Source organism: Macrobrachium nipponense, chromosome 6 (genome assembly GCF_015104395.2).
Source record: "Macrobrachium nipponense isolate FS-2020 chromosome 6, ASM1510439v2, whole genome shotgun sequence".
Lineage (NCBI taxonomy): Eukaryota > Metazoa > Arthropoda > Malacostraca > Decapoda > Palaemonidae > Macrobrachium > Macrobrachium nipponense.
In genome coordinates this window covers 114,117,794-114,138,074 of record NC_061108.1, presented here as the reverse complement: position 1 = coordinate 114,138,074, position 20,281 = coordinate 114,117,794, and the positions used below count along the sequence as shown (strand labels likewise).

General features: G+C 41.4%; 2 protein-coding genes across 4 annotated transcripts in view; one reads left to right on the top strand and one right to left on the bottom strand.

Moving 5' to 3' along the window:
• The window catches only part of LOC135216926 (synaptic plasticity regulator PANTS-like), an 89,799-nt gene extending 73,580 nt beyond the window's left edge, over positions 1–16,219 (top strand). Inside the window, 2 exon segments of the mRNA XM_064252474.1 lie at positions 1,327–1,338; positions 16,069–16,219. Of these exon segments, the coding sequence (XP_064108544.1) occupies positions 1,327–1,338; positions 16,069–16,149 (93 nt within the window). The 3' untranslated portion in view covers positions 16,150–16,219.
• Positions 16,220–18,409: 2,190 nt separating this feature from the next.
• The window catches only part of LOC135216921 (6-phosphofructo-2-kinase/fructose-2,6-bisphosphatase-like), a 98,243-nt gene continuing 96,371 nt past the window's right edge, over positions 18,410–20,281 (bottom strand). For all 3 annotated transcript variants that reach the window (XM_064252468.1, XM_064252469.1, XM_064252470.1), the window contains exon 14: positions 18,410–18,614. The gene's annotated coding sequence lies outside the window, so the exon portion shown is untranslated. The remainder of the gene's footprint in view (positions 18,615–20,281) is intronic.

The following is a 20,281-nucleotide window of genomic DNA, read 5'->3' as shown; positions in this document are numbered from 1 at the left end:
TGCCAGGCTCCTTCAAGGCTAGGCTCCAGTCAGGATTGAGGATCCATCCAGACGCAAGGCTCCTTCCAGTAAAGAGAAACCTAAAGCTCTGTCATGTAAGAGGGCTAGTCCCCATTGATATGATACAGGTAAGGCTCTGCCATGTAAGTGGGTCAGTCCCCATTGGCACGATCCGAGAAGGCTCTGTCGTGTAAGCGGGCTAGCCCCCATTGACATGATCCAGAAGGGTTTGTCAGTCATAGGTCCCTACCTCGCTGAAACTCATGAGGCATGCAGACTCATAGACAGTAATCATGAAGTCTTCTGCCAGGCTCCAGGTGCCTTCCAGGTGCAAGGCACCAGCCAGACGCAAGGCTCCAGCCAGGCGCGAGGCGCTAGCCAGGAAGGAGGAGCCAATCAGGCACCAGCCAGGCGCGAGGCGCCAGCCAGGCGCAAGGCGCCATCTAGGCGCGAGGCTCCAGCCAGGCTCTAGGCGCCATTCAGGCGCAAGGCTCCAGCCAGGCGCGAGGCGCTAGGCGCCTGCCAGGCAACACGAAGCGCTAGCCAGGCTCCAGCTTCACCCAGAAGAGATCTATATCAAAGAACGCCCTGGCCTTCTTTGAGACATTGTGATCTCCTAAGCACTTGATAAGTGCATTGATGATTCCTTCAAACAGCTGAGAATTAAAAGTGCATGAAGTGCGAGCTTTTCCGAATTCTTGTTCTTTCCTTACAATATGTCATAAGAACATATTAGCTGTCACATACGGGAGATGCAACTCTGTGTTGACTTCCCATTATCCGAAGGATGTCAAGATAACCTTTCGAGGGATCCTTCTCTCTTGGTTGATAGTGTCTGCGGATACATTGCTGGGATAGGGAGCCGATACTGATCCTTAACTAGTGAGTTAAATTTTATTTAACGTCGTGTTTTTTCTTTGGGTTGTTTGAAAGGAGTTTGTAGATAACTCTTTTCAACTTAAGCACTAACCCTCGTGTTAGGATCAGGTGATCGGGATCGGTGTGTGCTCCTTAATTATGCCACTAGGCATAGGCATATTGTCATGTAAGAGGCTCTGTCGAGTAAATGAATAAGACCCCATCGACAGACCCACAAGAACTCTTAGCCATAGGTCACATCCTCGCTGAGGCTCTTGAGGCGAAGCAGATTCCTAGGCATTAGCCATGGAGTCTCCGCCTGATCAAGTAGGAACCAAGGTTTTATTTAGTTATTACCTACAACGTATGTTGTTTACCTGTCTATTCAGTAAATATTCGTTTCTCTTTCCCACCACCAAGGGGTGTCAATCAGCTAAGTATATATCTGCTGGGTAAGTTTCCATGTACAAAAATGATATTGTTAAGATACAATAAAGTTTTGTACATTACTTACCTGGCAGATATATACGATTTGATGGCCCACCAACCTCCCTCAGGAGACAGGTGGAAGAGAAAATCTGGTTCTAGAACGGTAATCGTTCCTATTCCTGCCACCCAGCGGCAGGGGCAGTAGATCACCTGACCTACCTGCAGCGTGTGCCGCGAAATTCGAATTTCTGTCGGGGACGAGGAGTCTATAGCTAAGTATATATCTGCCGGGTAAGTATGTACAAAACTTTATTTTATCTTAACAATATCATATTAACAGTACTAGTAGTGTTGCATCCTCATCACCTTCTTACTTCGCAGAAACTTCAAATTCATAATTGCAATTTGAAGACAAGGATTGTGGCTCAAAATGCGAGCTATTAAAAGGTAAGAAGTGATTCACTTAGTGTTCCCCATTGCAGTGGAGGGTGCGTCTGATCGGCTCTGTCTCGCTCTCAGGCCTAGAACCTCTTTCAAGCTCCCCAAGCCCAGAGGAGAAGGAATGTCGAAAGCCGTAAGGAGGTTTCAGAGAATCCCCACCGGTCAGGCGTCCCTCGGCAGGTTCTGTAGAGCGTCACCAGACTGCCAAGGATAGCTATTGAAAAGGCATCCGTAAAAAAGCAAGTGTGTCTCTTCATCTTACATCCGAAAGACGAAGAATGTATATGTTTGGAGTTTGGATGATCTAGCGCGTTCTCTAAAAACTAAGAGAACACTGAGCAAGAGCCAGCCAGGAAGCCGCGTTCCAGCAAGCTAGCGTGAGCCACGTTCCAACAGCCAGCAGCGAGCCGCGTTCCAGCAAAACAGACTAGCGCGCCCCGCGTTCCTACAACCAAACGCGAAGCCGCGTTCTAGAAAATTTTTCTTGGCGCAAGGCGCCTTCAAAGAGACGAAGCGCCGGCCTGGCGTAAATTGCGCCAGAAAAACAGACGGCTAGAGCAAGGAGCCTTATAGTAGAGTGGCAATCAGAACGATCCTTCATTGAACGTTCCGGGCAAGAGGTTCTCTAAAAGGGGTCTAGTAGGGGCGTCAGAACTATCAGGCGCACGGGAACCTCCACGTCAGGAGCGAGTCTCCTTTCTAGCGTGCGGAACATTCCAGGCGCGGGGCGCAACTATCCAGGCGCTAGGCGCAAGGAGCCAGGCGCCAGAATATTCCAATCTTCTTTATGAGAGAGAGGTCAGTCGCGAGGCTCCTCTTTGAGTTTTTAACTTGAGCAACTTTCCCCTGGCAAAGGTGCAAGATGTCGCACAGGCGGCCGTCGCTTTTGTCAGAAGGATTTTGATACTAAGAGAAGCCTTTTTTTCATTATTCAGAAGACTCCTGTGTTTGGTAGTTCCTCTCAATGCGGACTCTCTCCTTCATTCATGCTCTTCCCTCGTTATGAAGAGGCAAAAGCTTTGGGAGTTTTCTTATAAGAATCTCATCGACGTTTGGGTATGATGGCGGATAGGAAATATCTACTTCCTTTCGTAAACCCTACAGATGAACAGGAATTCTGTCTCTTCCGCGATTTATGAGGAAATCACGAAGATTTAAAGAGTTCCTGGATTAACTTCCTTCCTTAAGGAGATATATATACTCTTTCTATCGTTCTATTAACGAAAAGAACGAAGATAGTAAAAAATTTTCCTTTCTCTATCTGCCTCGGCAGGGAAAGAAGGTAGTAGAGTATCTGCTGTATGAGAATACGATACGGCAAATCATAAGCACATACCGTAGTTACTTCTTTGCTGAGCAACTCAATTACCAGTATCCTTCCAGGAATTTCATAGGAAGGACTACGCTCAAAAGGGATTGTTAAGACAACACCTACTTAGCTTCTAGATTTATCGAAGTCTTGTTTCGCTTAAATATGCATTAATAAGAACTTCCTGAAGTTCGATAATAATTTTATAAGATTCCTTTATTGAATGGAGTAGCTGGCAACTCTGGAAGAGTAAGGCCAGACGGCTAACGGAGACTGCTATCACTTAGTTAGAGTTAGACCAACGCAGTACCATGTAGGTGTCGGTCATGAGTGGTCGGTTACATGTCTCTCTCCTGCGGGATGGAATAACTAACCGTGTCTCTCCCCTACAATCGCGGTTTTAGCCTCGGATTGAGGGGATAGTTAAGCAAACATAAATAAAATATTGTCTGCCTTTTGCTAAGAAGCTTTCAATAAGAAAGATATTACAACATTTCAATGCTGTTTACCGTAGGTAACATTATTAAAGGATTCTAACGCAGCGGAACTCTATATTATATAATGCTCTCATGCTTACGAAAGCATGGCTTATTAGAGTACATGCTTAGTGAGAAGATGAATGTAGTAGAGAATTCACTTTAAGACTACGGTATGGTCAAGTCTTATGCACATACCGAGGTTAACTTCAGAATTCCTAGTATCCTTACAAAGGTTTCCTAGATTAATGCTGTTTATCACAATGTGACAGTATTATTAAGGATTCTAATACGGCAGAGCACGATTTAATATAATTCTCTCATCCTTTCGAGAAACGCACACAACCTTTTTAGAATCGGATATTGCTCAAGAGAAGATGGGTGAGTCGGATGGGAAACATTCTCTTAGTGGCAGAGTTGTTTCCCTGAATGGACTATACTACGTATATAAAAGTTTTTTCCTACTAAGAACGGAATTAACATGTGAAGGATGTCGGGTACCATAAAGGCACAGATGTTCTGGCACATAACCTAAAAAGAACTAGAAGGAAGCGCCAGCCTGGCGCAAAGCGTCAGAAGCGCCAGCCTGGCGCAATGCGCCAGAAGTACCATCCAAGATATTTTTCTCGTTTTAGCGAGTTATTAACCTAAGAGTCCAGTAGCCTCTCGGACAGCAGGCTCGGTAACGGCAAGATTCGTTCCTGATTTCGTTACCCATTTAATCGGAAAGGGGTCGCTTACAAGGAATGATGAAATTATTTATTTTAATCACTTAGGCCAATTCCACGACTCTCATATCGCAAAGAGCATCGAGAATCTCGTTTTTCGCCCCTGTTCGCGTTAACAAAAGAGAACCTATTTGGGAACAGACACGGAACGTAACGATCCTTAAGAGGTTCGATGCAAGATTTTGCATGTCCGTGAGAACCTTCTCGATCGAAGATAATAACTGTTAACGTATGTCTAACATTTATTGAAAAGAGTTGTGAGAACCTGCGGAAAGTCTTCTTCATAGATCTCTTCGCAAGGTAGAAGACGAACAGGCTTCCTATAGACTGCTTCCTTTTCCTCGAACTAAGAGAGGTAGCAATATACAACATCTTTAATTTAAAGAAGGGGACTAAACTTTAGTCTTTTTTTCCCCTAGTTATAATTTCTTAATTGATATTAAGATAAATGGGCGTCAAAGGAAAGGAAGAGAGGATGAATCCCTCATTTTGGCCTTAGAGAGGTTGGATTCACAGAAGTCACGTTCTTCTCACAGCTTGTTTCGTAAGGCTTTTCCAAGAGTATCTGGATATTCTATCAGAATCTATTATAAATATAGACCTGAAAAACCTCTCCACTCTGAGTCTGTCCGCGTGCAGACTGACCAGAAGTGAACATGAATGAGAGGATTTTTCAAGGTAAATGACAATAGTCATGGCTAAGACATAGAATTGCTGCAGATCGTGCTAGATGGAATGAGGAAACTGTCCTCTTCCGATACCTCTGTGAACCACATAGCGAGGTTTTTTCTTCACTTTCAGAGGGAAGAATCACCTATGTATTTATCTGCTATCAAAGAACGCAGTAAAAGGCTATACTCTGTCTCTACAAGGGGTGAATTAGAGATAAACAGAGGATTAAGATCGGGATCTTTATACCCATACCGCAATAACGACAAGAGTAGGATATCATGTACTGTGAATGGGATCTTTTTGTGCACACAGGATTCGTGTTCCGACAAAATGGAACTGCTCCTCATCAAACTTCTTTGAGAAAGTTTATGAAGGAATTCTTTGTTTCTCTTAGCCCTAAACGACCAAGAAGACAAGTGAATTTTTTGTGCATTGGAATCTCGCATCAGATTCAATGGAGACTCGGCAATGGGTTCTTGCCAGCATAGTATGTCTGGTAAAAGAACTAAACCCTCTATTCCTGACGCAACGCTTTTCAGATAGAAGTTTCGTTGCCCAGGCAGGTACTTACATTTTCATCTACAGAAGAAGAGATGGTTTAAACGTTTGCCTACAGAGTCTTCGGGGTGCTATGAGGACTCGAAATGCTTCCCAGAAGGTATTCAGAAGGATACAATAAGAGCTAGAAATCAGGGTTCCGCCCAATTTCAGCTCGGAGTCTCCTTCGACTTCCAGACTCCTTCCCTTCCTTCGGGCAAGGATAGGGAAGATTCTGCAACGAGGAACCTCATCAACATGTAAGAAGAGATCTCGTTAGCAAAGGAAGTATATTCACGAAGGATCCTCCTCGGAGGAAGACTCTTCTCTCTCGTATTGTTAGATATCCTGTCGTCTACTGGATGTAGCTGACTACAATCACCTCTCCTTGCCAGGGGCCAAAAGCTCAAAGGGGAAGAATTTCTTCCACCCTTCTCCAGTCTCCTGATAAACTATGTGGTTGTTCAGGACTCTCGGACAATGTAGCGCCAGCCCAGGCGCCAAATGCCAGTACAGGCTCGAAAAAACGCCAGAGGCGGACAGTTCCAAGGAACTCTGTCATGGTCGGATACTGAGAAGGAGCGGGCCTCCAACCTGGCGCAAATGCGCCAGAGGCGAAACAAATCGGACAGATATAAGAGTGTCCGATGTGGACACCGCCAGACAGCCTAGAGACTCTTCCAAGCTCGAAGCTCCAGCAAGTGTGGAGGAGCCAAGCCAGGCGTGAGGCGCCAGCCAGGCTCTAGAAGCCAGGTGCCATCCAGGTGCCAGGCTCCTTCAAGGCTAGGCTCCAGTCAGGATTGAGGATCCATCCAGACGCAAGGCTCCTTCCAGTAAAGAGAAACCTAAAGCTCTGTCATGTAAGAGGGCTAGTCCCCATTGATATGATACAGGTAAGGCTCTGCCATGGTAAGTGGGTCAGCCCCCATTGGCACGATCCGAGAAGGCTCTGTCGTGTAAGCGGGCTAGCCCCCATTGACATGATCCAGGGAAGGGTTTTGTCAGTCATATGGTCCCTACCTCGCTGAAACTCTTGAGGCATGCAGACTCATAGACAGTAATCATGAAGTCTTCTGCCAGGCTCCAGGCGCCTTCCAGGCGCAAGGCGCCAGCCAGACGCAAGGCTCCAGCCAGGCGCGAGGCGCTAGCCAGGAGGAGACCAATCAGGCGCCAGCCAGGACGAGCGCCAGCCAGGCGCGAGGCGCCAGCCAGGCGCGAGGCGCCAGCCAGGCGCGAGGCGCCATTCAGGCGCGAGGCTCCAGCCAGGCTCTAGGCGCCATTCAGGCGCAAGGCTCCAGCCAGGCGCGAGGCGCTAGACAGGCGCTAGGCGCCTGCCAGGCACGAAGCGCTAGCCAGGCTCCAGGCTTTCACCCAGAAGAGTCTATATCAAAGAACGCCCTGGCCTTCTTTGAGACAATGTGATCTCCTAAGCACTTGATAAGTGCATTGATGATTCCTTCAACAGCTGAGAATTAAAAGCGCATGAAGTGCGAGCTTTTCCAAATTCTTGTTCTTTCCTTAACAATATGTCATAAGGACATATTAGCTGCACATACGGGAGATCAAACTCTGTGTTGACTTCCCATTATCCGAAGGATGTCAAAATAACCTACGAGAGATCCTTCTCTCTTGGTGATACGTGTCTGCGGATACATTGCTGGGATAGGGAGCCGATACTGATCCTTAACTAGCGAGTTAAATTTTATTTTAACGTCGTGTTTTCTTTGGGTTGTTTGAAAGGAGTTTGGGGTAACTAACTTTTCAACTTAAGCACTAACCCTCGTGTTAGGATTAGGTGATCGGGATCAGTGTTGTGCTCCTTAATTATGCCACTAGGAATAGGCGTATTGTCATGTAAGAGGCTCTGTCGAGTAAATGGATAAGACCCCATCGACAGACCCACAAGAACTCTTAGCCATAGGTCACATCCTCGCTGAGGCTCTTGAGGCAAAGCAGATTCCTAGGCATTAGCCATGGAATCTTCCGCCTGAACAAGTAGGAACCAAGGTTTTATTTATCTATTACCTACAACGTATGTTGTTTACCTGTCTATTCAGTAAATAGTTGTCTCTTATTAACCACCAAGGGTGTCAATCAGCTAAGTATATATCTGCCGGGGAAGTTGCATGTACAAAAATGATATTGTTAGAATACAATAAAGTTTTGTACATACTTACCCGGCAGATATATACGATGAATGGCCCACCCAGCCTCCCCTCAGGAGACAGGTGGAAGAGAAAATCTGGTTCTAGAACGGGAATGGTTCCTATTCCTGCCACCCAGCAGCAGGGGGGTAGGTCACCTGACCTACCTGCAGCGTGTGCCGCGAAATTCGAATTTCTGTCGGATGTCAGAGACATAAGCTAAGTATATATCTGCCGGGTAAGTATGTACAAAACTTTATTGTATTCTAACAATATCATGTTTAATATCTTTTTTAAAATGTTCTCCTGGTGTAGTTGGGGTTTCTTTGGATTGATTGTAATTTTCAATATGTACTTTTTTCCTTTAGGTGGGGTTCGTTCCAGTATTCTTTTCTTTTTGCCAGTTCTACTATTATCATTATTTAACTCCTCTTCCATTGGAAGTTCTTTTCCATGGATAACTGAATCATCTATGTCAGTGGTGGTATTGGTTGTTTTAATATCACTTTTATTTTGGGCTTCAGTATTATTGGTATGAAATTTAGTTTCTATATTTATATTATCTTGTTTGTTATTTGTCTGCTTGATGTCTTGATTTTTAGTCACATTTGAAAAGGTGGGGGGGGGGGGTTTTGGATGGATTATTAACTCCTCTTACTTTTAGCTCAAGTCTGGCTTCCATGACTGACAGTCCTGTCCTATTTATTAACAACCGAAGTTCTGTGTTATACTTGGTAAAAAGAGCACTCCTTAGATTTTGCGTGATGGGCTAGTCCACAATTAATACATTTTGGTTGATTACAGTTCCAATTAGTGGTATGGTCATCTGATGCGCAGACTGCACATATTGCCTTATTACAGCATTTTTTGTATGTGTGTCCATACCTTGAGCACTGTACATTGTAGTGATTTTGGAACAAAAGGACGAACTTGTCTATTTTGTCCAGGAATTTTTATTTTAAATGGTAGGTCTAGGCTTGTAAATTTTATTTTGGCAATGTTGATATTTTTATTTTTGTCTTTCCTACTTGAAATTGAGTATATTTCTAAATCGTGGATATAGTTATATCTCAATTTTAAGGAGTCTAGCAGTACGTAGTTGTTTTGAAGGAAGCTCCTGCTCGCTATTGTGTAGGATGACTGTACCCTGTACATAATTCAATGTTTTGTGGCTTGTAATTGTTACTTTTATATTATTTATTTCTGTTATACTTAAAAAGACAGTGGACTGCTTTTTATTGGTTACTTGGATAAGCCATTCATTGTCCTTAATGTGTCTGCATTCCATGTCTTGTGTTGGATATATGTTAAGTAATTTGTATTCTGGAATCACTGCTGAGATTTTGTTGTCAGCTTTGAGGACTAGAAATCTTGACCAATTAGCTGGTCCAAAGAGGTCATCAAAATGTACCAATGTGGGATTAAGTCGATAATTTTTGTTTCTTTTTGGTCCTTGTTTTATGTATGTTGCTTGTCTATTATGATTTTTATATTTTTCTGTATTGCTGGGAGGATTATTTGTCTCTAATTCAGAATTATTGTTCGTCATATATGGTTCCATTGTTACAATATTGGAGTTTACCAATTTATTTTTGTTTGTTTCTTTTTTATTTATGCACTCTATTTGGTTTTCTGGCTCTGCTGCTTTACTTGGAACAGGGTGTTCCTTTGTATCTTTTATAGTACTTTCACTACTTGTGGCAGTACTTAGGAGATTCGGGAGTGACGTGCCAATGGTCATCAACTGTGCCGTAATTTTTCCATCATGGGGCCCAGGGGTACTCAAATCATTTATTTCAAAGTTCATAAATTTTTGAGTTTTACAAAAAAGAGAAGAAAAAAAAGAAAAGAAAAAAAAAAATCTTGAAAGATATCACTGGCCCTTCGCGAAGTTAAATCTTCTGCCAAAGGCACAAGTGAGAAAGGACTCCCAAATGTCCGCATCCCTACCCTACCCCAAAAGGGGATGGCATAACATGATTAGTATGGCCCAAGTGTAAGCAGAACCCGCTTGCTAGGACTAAGAGTCTTATGTTAATAACAATTATCCCATCCTAATCACATTATGGGCAAACTGGATAGAATGCCGAGAGTTCTATTCCTAGAACCAGGCCCCCCCTGGAATCCGTGGTCTCCAGCTCCACAGAATAGTTTCCGCCTGAAAAACAGGTCGAACATTGTTGGGTAGATGATGGATCTACCACAGTTCTCACTATTTAGCTTTGGATTTAACTCCACGTTAAGCCATGATATGTTTTCTCATTTATTTGCTTTCAAAAATTTTGGCAAAAATGGAAAAGTCCACATAAGTTTACTCGAAAATATATAATGTCATATGGGACTCGGGTTCGAACCTGGGAAGAGATTCCTGAGGTTTGAGAGCCCCCTCACCACGTCAAGGTGGTCCCAAAATGAGGGGGTCGACAATTGGTTGGTCTTGGCAGTTTCCAGGGAAAAGCTGCTGCAGGACAGGGATTGTCTACTTCGGTTCTGTCTAGAACTGGGCATCGTAGTCCAACCAGGAAAAGTCAAACCATCGTACCCAGTCAAAGGATTTCTCTAAACTGGGCATGGTCATCGATATGTCAGTGGCAAAAGTTTTCCCGTCGGATCAGAGATTGGAGAAGTTGTGAGTGGTGGCGTGCGACTTCCTGTCTGAACCACGTCAGTCAGCTCATCAGTGGCAGGTTCTTCTGGGAGTGTTGTCTTCCCTGGAGAAGCTTGTCCCTCATGGGCGTCTTCATCTTCGGTCTCTGCAATGGAGACTGGGAGAATTCTGGTCTCTGGCAGGGGACTCACCCAGTTTAAGGCTTCCTCTGTCTCTGGAAGTGAGAGAAGCCCTTTGTTGGTGGATGGACGACCAGAATCTTTCGAAGGGTGTCCCTCTGCGTTCTCTTCCACCAGACTTCCTTCTGTTCTCAAACGCCTCCCTCGCAGGTTGGGGGCATCATCACCTCTGGCATTTGGAGTTTGGAGGACAAACAGCAACATAACGTCTTGGAGTTGAAGGGAGCCCTCCTGGGTCTGAAGGAGTTTCGGGAGAAAATAGAAAGGTCATTCTGTCATTCTCATGTCGGACAACACCATGGTGGTGGCCTATGTGAACAAGCAGGGAGGCCTGGTTTCTCGTCAACTTCACGCCTTGACCATCGAGGTTCACCAGTGGGCGGTCAGCAGTCCGGTAGAGCTCTCAGCCAGGTATATCCCAGGGCAAACGGAATGTGGTCGCAAACTCAGTCGTCGGGATCAGATCCTAGGCACAGAGTGGTCCCTTCATCAAGTGGTAGCTGACAAGCTCTTCCAAGTTTGGGGGAGACCCATGCTGGACCTTTTTGCGACTCATTTCAACAGGAAGCTGGAGATATTCTACGTATTCTGTGGTCCCAGATCCTTTAGTGTTAGTAGAGGACGCATTCCAACATCCCTGGGACAACCTGGAGGTGTATGCCTTCCCTCCGTTTTGTTTGATTCGTCAAGTTCTGAACAGGCTAATGAGTTCACAGGGTCTCAGAATGACTTTGGTAGCCCCTCTGTGGCCTCAGGCGGAATGGCTCCCAGATTTGCTGTCATTCTTGTCAGAGGTTCCGAGGGAAATTCCCCCTTGGTGACATCTCCTGTGTCAGCCGCATGCGGAAAGGTTCCACCAGTCAGTAGAATCCCTGTCTCTTCACGGTTGAAGGCTATCAAGTACCTCCTCCGAGCGAGAGGCTTTTCTCAGAGAACAGCAGGGCATATGTCCAGCAGTCTTACGAAGTCAACCTCCGCAGTTTACCAAGGCAAATAGGCGATCTACTGTGATTGGTGTTGTAAATGGGGTTTTTCTCCACTCACAACCTCTATTCAGTGAATAGCAGACTTTTTAAACCTTCCTCAGAGATGAGAAATGTTTGTCCGTTTCTGCCATTAGAGGCTACATGGCAGACCTGAGTTTGGTGTTATGCCTTAGAGGTATCGACATCTCCTCGTCCTGGGAACTTTCCTTCCTAGTTAAGGGGTTTGAGCAGTCGAGTTCTCCTAGAGAGCTCAAGCCTCCGACATGGGATGTTTTCCTTGGTGCTCAAGAGCCTCACTAAGACGGAGGCATGTTTCCTTGGTTCTCAAGAGCCTCACTAAGAGTCCATATGAGCCCTTGTGTAGCTCATCTGACAGGAACTTGACGCTCAAGACAGTTTTCCTTCTGGCCTTGGCATCTTCCAGGAGGGTAGGAGAACTCCCACGTGGTCCTAAGCTATGATGTGAAGCACACCAGGAGTTGGGGGTCCGTGTCCTGGAATTCGTGGCCAAGACCCAAAACTACCTCTGTGCACAATGACCGGTTCACTTCATTTTCCATTTCAATCACTGAATGACTTTGTGGGTGGTGATGCTCAAGAGTTTTTTGCTGTGCCCTGTCCGGGCCATGCGTTGCTATCTTAGAAGGACTTGGCACCTTAGACCAGGCTGCTGCAGACTTTTTGTTAGTACAGGCTGTACGAAGAAAGGGTATTGGTCCCTCTCTGGCTTTCAGAAAGAACTTGGTTGTACATAGAGTGCTGAGTGCTGGTACTTGGTTTACGTCAGTCCACGTTTCACTTCTTTCTATCTTAAGGATGTTGCCCACAGATCTTCAGACACGTTTTTTTTCCATAGGTCCTGTGGTGGCTGAACCAACAGGTTTGTGGGGACTCATAGTTCCCCTTAAGGGGGCCGGCCGGCTAATGCCATTTTTTTCAGGACAGGACTTTGATATTCATACCACTTAATAAGGTGACTTGGGACATCTCCAAAACCGCATATGATTTTTCGCCTCTGACCTTTGGTTTTGTGACGCCAGGGCGATTTATCCCGAAAATAACCATTTTTTTCATTTTTTTAAATTCTATCTCCTCCCTTGATATTTAATATGAAGACCTGGATTACTACCATATATAGACCTGATGTAGACCTCCAATCGAATGGAGAGTTTTTTTTCTAAAAGTAATTTTTTTGCTAGATATGATTTTTCAATATGGTAAAAAAATAAACCCTATAAATCAGGAGAAAAAAAATTTATAAAAAAAGAAGAAACAAAAATTGAAAAAAAGGGCTCTATTTGCTGTTCTGTTTTTAATTTCTTTCTGAGTTATATACAAAATTCCAATGTTATAGCTTTAAAACTAAGTGAGAAGATAGATTTTGAAGGTCAATAAGTATAGTTTTTGAGATACGGGCGAAATTCAAAGTTTTCCTTCGTATTTCTATGAAGACAATGTTAATAAATAATGATTATTATGAATGTATATTTCTTTTTTGTGTACTAATAAACCAAAACTATATTTAATCATAATGATGATGATCTGCTCATATATCGCAGCCTGGGCACTGCTTGAGGCAAGATGCACTCCTTCCTACGCAATTCTCTCTCCCCCCTTCACTAACTCGGCTTATTACAGCGAATTTTCTTCTTCTGTATGTTAGCGAGATGTTTTCCTTGTATTTTCCTCTTTGGCATGATGAAATTCTTGCCCGAAACAAAGATAAATAAACATAAATGCAAGAAGAATGTCAGAGGTGAAACTCGAAGGTGTACTACTTTTTTTTTTTTTTTTTTTTTTTTTTTTTTTTTTTTTTTTTTTTTTTTTTTTTTTTTTTTGGTTTTTTTTTTTTTTTTTTTTTTTTTTTTTTTTTTTTACAAAGACAATTTAATAAATCATGATTATTATGAATTTCATATTCCATTTTGGGTATTAAAAAACCAAAACTTTGTTATTTATAATAAATGAAGATCTCTTTGCTCAAAGATCGTAGCCTTGGGCAGAGTGTGACGTGTACTGTCAGACAAGAAGGGGGCGTTACTAAGCAACCCTACCCTCTCTCTTCACTAACTACGAGAATATTATGATATTCTGTAATAATACTAGAGGGATTTTTCTTCGTCTGTATGTTAGCGAGATGTTTTCCTTGTCTTTTCCTCATTGGCATGATGAAATTCTTGCCGAAACATACATAAACATACGTAAAGGCAAGCGAATGTCAAGAGGTGAAATGGAACATGTAGACTAATACATAAACATACGTAAAGGCAAGCGAATGTCAAGAGGTGAAATGGAACATGTAGACTACTTGATGTCTGTGATTGCACTAATTCATGACTGGACTTGGTACCTGAGCCTGAAGTCTCCTTCTCGACACGGGGAATGTCTACAGATGCCATTTCTCCCAATTTCTTTGACAATAATTATAAAAATTTTCGATAATAAAAGAAATATTTCATTTTCTTGTACGGATCAGTGTTTTAGGCTTATTGAGTTATGTAAACTAATTTCCCTGTAACTACAAAAGTAAGAGGAATTTTGACGAAATATTTCGTATACGTATTCTCAATTGCCATATGAAGCTCCATGAATTTTTTCATGACTGCATTTTTCGCCCTATACCACCATATATAGCGGTTTCGGCCGGCCCCCTTAACCGGGCACTTATGTATCTTACCTAAGATGATTGTGTGGATGAGAGAATGAGTGAGTTAGCTGGTCTCCTTTCTCTTGTACCTTGCCTTCTTCCTTTGGGCGGGTTAAAGAATAGACATGTCATTCGCTGGACTGGTCTGATACAGGTGTGGTCGTTTAATATATAAATATCAAAACCCTCTATTTGGTAGCATATGCTCCACTCCTTGGCAGGGAGGAGTTGGGAGTAGTACAAACACAGTCAAGTTTCTCTTTGGTTCCATAAACGGTGATTCTCCCATATATCATTGTACGTCACTCAGGGTCTGAGTGGTTAGATATTAATTTATCTAGCTTCTCAATGGGCTTCAGTCCCTCTCCAGAAGTCATTTCTTCTGGAAGCTGGACTGGTGGGTAGGCCCAGTATGAGTCTATCCTATTGTTAAGACCGAAGGTTTGTTCACATGTGAACAATGACAAATTTTCCAAAAGACAATTTGTATTTTTCATAGCTACAAACCTGAGGTCTTAACATTATACTACCGCCCCTGTGTTTGTTAAGACATCCTGAGTTGGGAAAAACTGACTAGGTGGCATAGGTGCGTGGTCCTTGACCACTCTTCACCCGATCTACGCATGCGTTGCCAGATATCACAAGATTCCTTGCTTTCATCTGCTTTTTAACCGGGTCCAGCATGGCGCTAGAAATGATCCTATTGTTAAGACCTCAGGTTTGTAGCTATGAAAAATACAAATTGTCTTAGAAAATTTGTCATTTCTCTCTGAACCAGCAGTAAATAGCTTTATCTCTATGAGCAGTATCATATTCAAGTTTTCATATAGTATTACATAGGAGATATTATATTCAAGGAATTTCAACCTAACCTCATCCTTTATATGAAATGTTCTTAGAGAAAGATTTTGAGCACAGTGAAATTTCAGGTATGATCCAAGGTTTAATTTGAGGATATTCAATTTCTTAGATTTTTTGCACGAGATCATGTACAGTATTTAAGGTATTCTTCAATTTGGAATTTTGAAAAACTAATATATTAGGACAGGTTGGAATCCCACTTGTTTGACATCGGTAATTTTATTTATTTCCTGTTTAGGTGCCAGTAGTAACCATATTCTATTTAAGTAGAGCCTGTTATAAAGTGTAATGATTGCAACAATACCTACAGGCATAATAATAAATAAAAAGTATGGCATGCAATTCATGCAAGTGTCCTAATTAAATTAATCATATTAATTTTATCAAAATTTGGTTTAAAATTATAATACGTACTCAGTGCAAGAAAGGAACAGATAGACATCCAATTTCTTGTGAAAGCTACAATTACCTGCAATCAACATGATCTGTGAACATTTACTTGTAAACATGATGATGTACTCTACGGTATTAATGACAGCATGTTAAAAATATTACCTTTATTAAAACTTGTGAAGTAATAATACATAATGATGAAGGGAGGAAATGTTTTCAGTAGATTTACTACACTGGCTCTGTGGTATTGTGTGGGTCAACCTTTGGGTCTTTGTGACTTAGAGTTCCATTACTTATCAGGAACAAATGTTGAAAGTTGAGGTGCAAGTGTATTTAAATTGATTTTTTTTTTTTACCAATCTGAACTTGCTTTAGAATTTTTGATGCCTGGATTCATACCATCATCTGCAACAAAACTTTGATCTATACCATGGACAGTGAAGTGAGGTTTAATTAGAACTCAGTTGTTGGGAAATAGTATGTATATACCACTTAAAGAAATGGTCGAATGTAGTTGTCAGTAAATAGTATGTAGGTATGTACCATTTAAAGAAGTGGTCCTCTAATTTTTGAAACCCTAAGACATGCTGTGACTTACAAATTCATATTTCCTGCTGTATTTTGAAGTACCCTAGAAATAGGCTTTATTAAAGCTAAAGTTTTGTTTGCAAAACCTTTAAAACAGGAGAATTTAGACTGCAATCAAGTCGTATTAAGTATCCAAATCATATACTATACCTATTTATTAAGTTTCCAAATCATATACTATACCTATTACATTGATGATTCATTATTTTCAGTTCTCCTATATAGCTATGAAGAGTAAGGAACTGAAAGAGGGAAAGCCCAGTGAGTCTGTGTCCATGTGTAGTATATCATGAAGTAAGTTGAATTGTTGAGAAGTTTTTCTTTTTATTATTGTATATAGAAAAAATAAATGTGTTGTTGATATACTACCTATTAATTCCCCTAGTGCGAGATACAGATACCATGATCACGTATGTGTTTTTAAAATTAGTGTAGGCAGTCAACAATAAATTATTTGGGTAATTTCCTTAAAATTTTAAGATTTTATGGATCACCTTAAACTGTTCCGCAATAATTATTTTCTATGCAATACCCTAAGAATGCAAGGAATGTAACTGTAACAGATTTTTAAAATTTATATTTTTCTAGGGATACAGCCACTCTCTCAAGTGGAGAACATCTTGCTTGTAGCTGAACAATTAAATGAACAAGGATAGCATCTAAGATAGTGGTAGTAAGTGGGGGATCTGCCTCTCCTTTGAGCATTGGGGGGTCATGTGTTTTACCATTTTTTTTTCCTTCCCCTTGGATGGACTTTAGTTGAGTTTACACATTGTTTCAGATTTGTATTTTTTTCTCAGTTGCTGTGTTTTCTCTCATGGAGAATAAACAAAAGCAACATAGCTTTAAGGGTTATGGGCAAGCATGAAGCACGTGGCTGCTTCATGCCTCCTACGTACATAGACTAGGGTAAGTTTTCTCATGGCCGAGGTGAGAACTGTGTCCATTCTTCCTCACGCAAGATTCTGTCCCTTTGCTCCATTCTGAGAGTGCTTCTCATGAGCTGAGGGTTAACTCTTCCCCCACCCAAGAAATCTTGCCACTCTTATTATGATGGTGTATACTTATGTGGTTTTCCCTCAGATAATATTGGTTATTTGTCCAAATCTTGTGATGTCATCTCACTGAATGCTCCAGATTGTCCATCTTTTCCAGCCTTCCTAAGTAGTTTGGTGGAGAAGAACAAAGAAATACTATCTCTCTAAACTGTGGTGGTAGTTTGTTTGTTTGTACGTTGCATGGAACCAGTGGTTATTCAGCAACGGGACCAACGGCTTTGTGACTTCTGAACCACGTCAAGAGTGTACTTCTATTACCAGAACTACACATCTCTCACTCCTCAATGGAATGGCCGAGAATTGAACTCGCGACCACCGAGGTGGGACGCCAACACCATACCAACCATGCCACTTGAGGCGCTTGGTGGTAGTTCTGGTTGATAATAAAATGTAAGCAAAGCCGATGGCTGGTGTGATTCTGACTACTATCAGGCAGTGTGAACAATCGCTTGAAGTGGTCTTTCCTGCTGACCTTCCTCTGGATGAGCCTACTTTGTTATTAGTACTCTCTTATATGATTTCTGGTCAGTGCACAGCAAGTGTACTACGTGAGAAGAGGAAAAGGAGGTCCAGGTTGTCTTCCTCTTGGTTATCATCATCATCATGTACTTTGTTGTCATCCTCCTGTTCACTACACTTATTACTAAAGCAGACAGAAGAGGAGGAAAGGAAAACCAGATTGAAGATGAGAAAAGGAAAACCTTAATGTTCTTAATGCTAGTCCAAATGATCGTCATCTGCCAGATCTATCTGCAGGGAGCATAGGCATGATAGATCTTTGAGGTATTGCTCATTACCTGGACATCACGCTTGCACAAATTCCTCATAAGCATTCTCACTCAGTGGATTCTGATAGTTTTGTTCTCTCTCCATGTGCCACATCTTAAGATGATACAGGGAAAGGCTCCTCACTCCTTGAGGGAGTCACAGGGGAAAGGAACATGTCACAATTGTCCAGTGGATGCAAGGTTCCTGATTAAAGGCCGTGCAAAATGACAAATGAGTCAACGTCCTAATGTTAAGACCGAAGGTTTGTTTCGTATACGAACAACTTTCCCATGCACCTTTAATTTACAGGTGGGTAAAGGCAACCAAGCTTCCACAACTTTTCCTAACCATGAGCATTCTCCCCAGTCCTTATGCTCATGTGGAGAGCCAAACTTACCCAATGCAGACTCATTCTCCCCCCCCCCCCCCCCCTTCCCCCATTTCAACTGCCACAATCTTTTCAGATTTCAAGATTAGTAGGAACAATGGCAAAAGGAATATCTTCATTCCAATTTCTTGTTGCACTCCCTTTTCAGATTTGACTGGTTTATCCAGTAAAGAACAATTCAGGAAACTCGTCCTCAAAGATCGTTTTCCGTGGATGAAGAGGAGTTGAGGAAATAAATTCTCCACTTGAAAAATAATTCTTTTGGCATAAAATAATTATGGTACAAGTTCACCAATTTAGTTGTTTAGACATGCTATTTTAGGATAATAAAAATTCAAATTTAACATCATATATAATGTATAAGCTCTGGAATTTGTTTGGGAGGGGATAGATATTACATGGAATTCAGCACAAGATTATAACCTGCAATCTTCCTGCCAAGTGGCCATCATGAATTGCAGTGCAGCTGACAAAGATGACATCACAAACTCTGCAACAGTCCTTCACTTGACAAGGATATAGGAGGATATGTTAATTCCTGAACCTACATCCATAAAGGGGGATAAAAAAAAAAACAAATTAATAAAAAAAAATATACTCCATTCATATACCAGACTAACAAATATTGATTTTGATTAATAAATAGTTTGCTATACAGTAAGGCCAAGCACTGCAGCACTTTCAGCCATACAGCATTTAAAACAGTGAAAAGAGTGTTAGATTTGTTGATCAACAAATTGGAAGAAAGGAAGTAGGAACAGGCAAGAGAAAAGTCTAAGAAGTTGGTGCAGCTAGGTGCTGTAGGAACTGCAAACAACCTTAAGTAATGCCTACAGAGATCAAGTGAGGTGCACTGATGGCACTATCCCCCCTATGGGGACTAACGAATATTTGCCATTATAAAACAGAAAGAAAAAAAAAATAGAAGCAATGTCACTTTTCATGACCTTTAAAGCTTGCCAAAAAGATTAGTTCTTTAACCCTTAAACGCCTATTGGACGTATTATACGTCGACTAAAATTGTCTGTCGGGTGCTAATCAGACGCATGGTACGGCAACTACAAAAAGTTTTTTTAAATATTCACGGAAAAATAGTTATAGGCCAGTTTGCGAAAAAAATTTTAATCACGCGCCTTGAGGGATGCTGGGAGTTCACGAATCAAGCTGTTTTGTTTACAAGTGTTACCCAGGCGCGCATGCGCGAATTGCTTTCTTCTCACACTAGAAAGCATCAGCAACACATCTCAGAAATTCTTCCGTCACTTTGTCATAATTTTTGCACCATTTTATATTAGCCGTTACATAGTTTTATATAAGAAAATGTGTGCAATTTCATGTAGAATACAACAAAAAACAACCCATGGTTATAGCTTTTATAAGTTTTGAAATATTTTTATATCACGATAAGTGTCAAAATTTCAACTTTTGGTCAACTTTGACTCGACTAAAATGGTTGAAAAACGCAATTGTAAGCTAAAACTCTTACATTGTAGTAATATTCAATCATTTACCTTCATTTTGCATTAAATTGGAAGTCTCTAGCACAATATTTTGATTTATGGTGAATTTTTGAAAAAAAAAAAATTTCCTTATGTCCGCACAGTAGCTTGGCTGAAAATCTCAAAATTCTTTCGTCACTTGTCGTAATTTTTAAACAGTTTTATATTAGCCGTTAAATAAAGTTTTATTTATGAAAATGTGCACAATTTCATGTAAAATACAATAAAAAACAACCCATGGTTGTAGCTTTTATCAGTTTTCAAATATTTTCATATAAATCACGAAAAGTGCCAAATTTTAACCTTCGGTCAACTTTGACTCGACCGAAATGGTCGAAAAACGCAATTGTAATATTCAATCATTTTGCAACAAATTGGAGTCTAGCACAATATTTCGATTTATGGTGAATTTTTGAAAAAAACTTTTTCCTTACGTCCGCACGCGGTAACTCGGCCGAAAATCTCAGAAATTCTTTCGTCACTTGGTCATAACGTTTGCACCGTTTTATATTGGCAATTGCATAAAGTTTCATATATATGAAAATGTGTGCACTTTCATGTAGAATAAAAAAAAGTAACTCATGGTTGTAGCTTTTCTGAGTTTTGAAATATTTTCATATAAATCACAATGTGCCAAAATTTCAATCTTTGATCAACTTTGACTTGACCGAAATGAGCGAAAAACGCAATTGTAAGCTAAAACTCTTACATT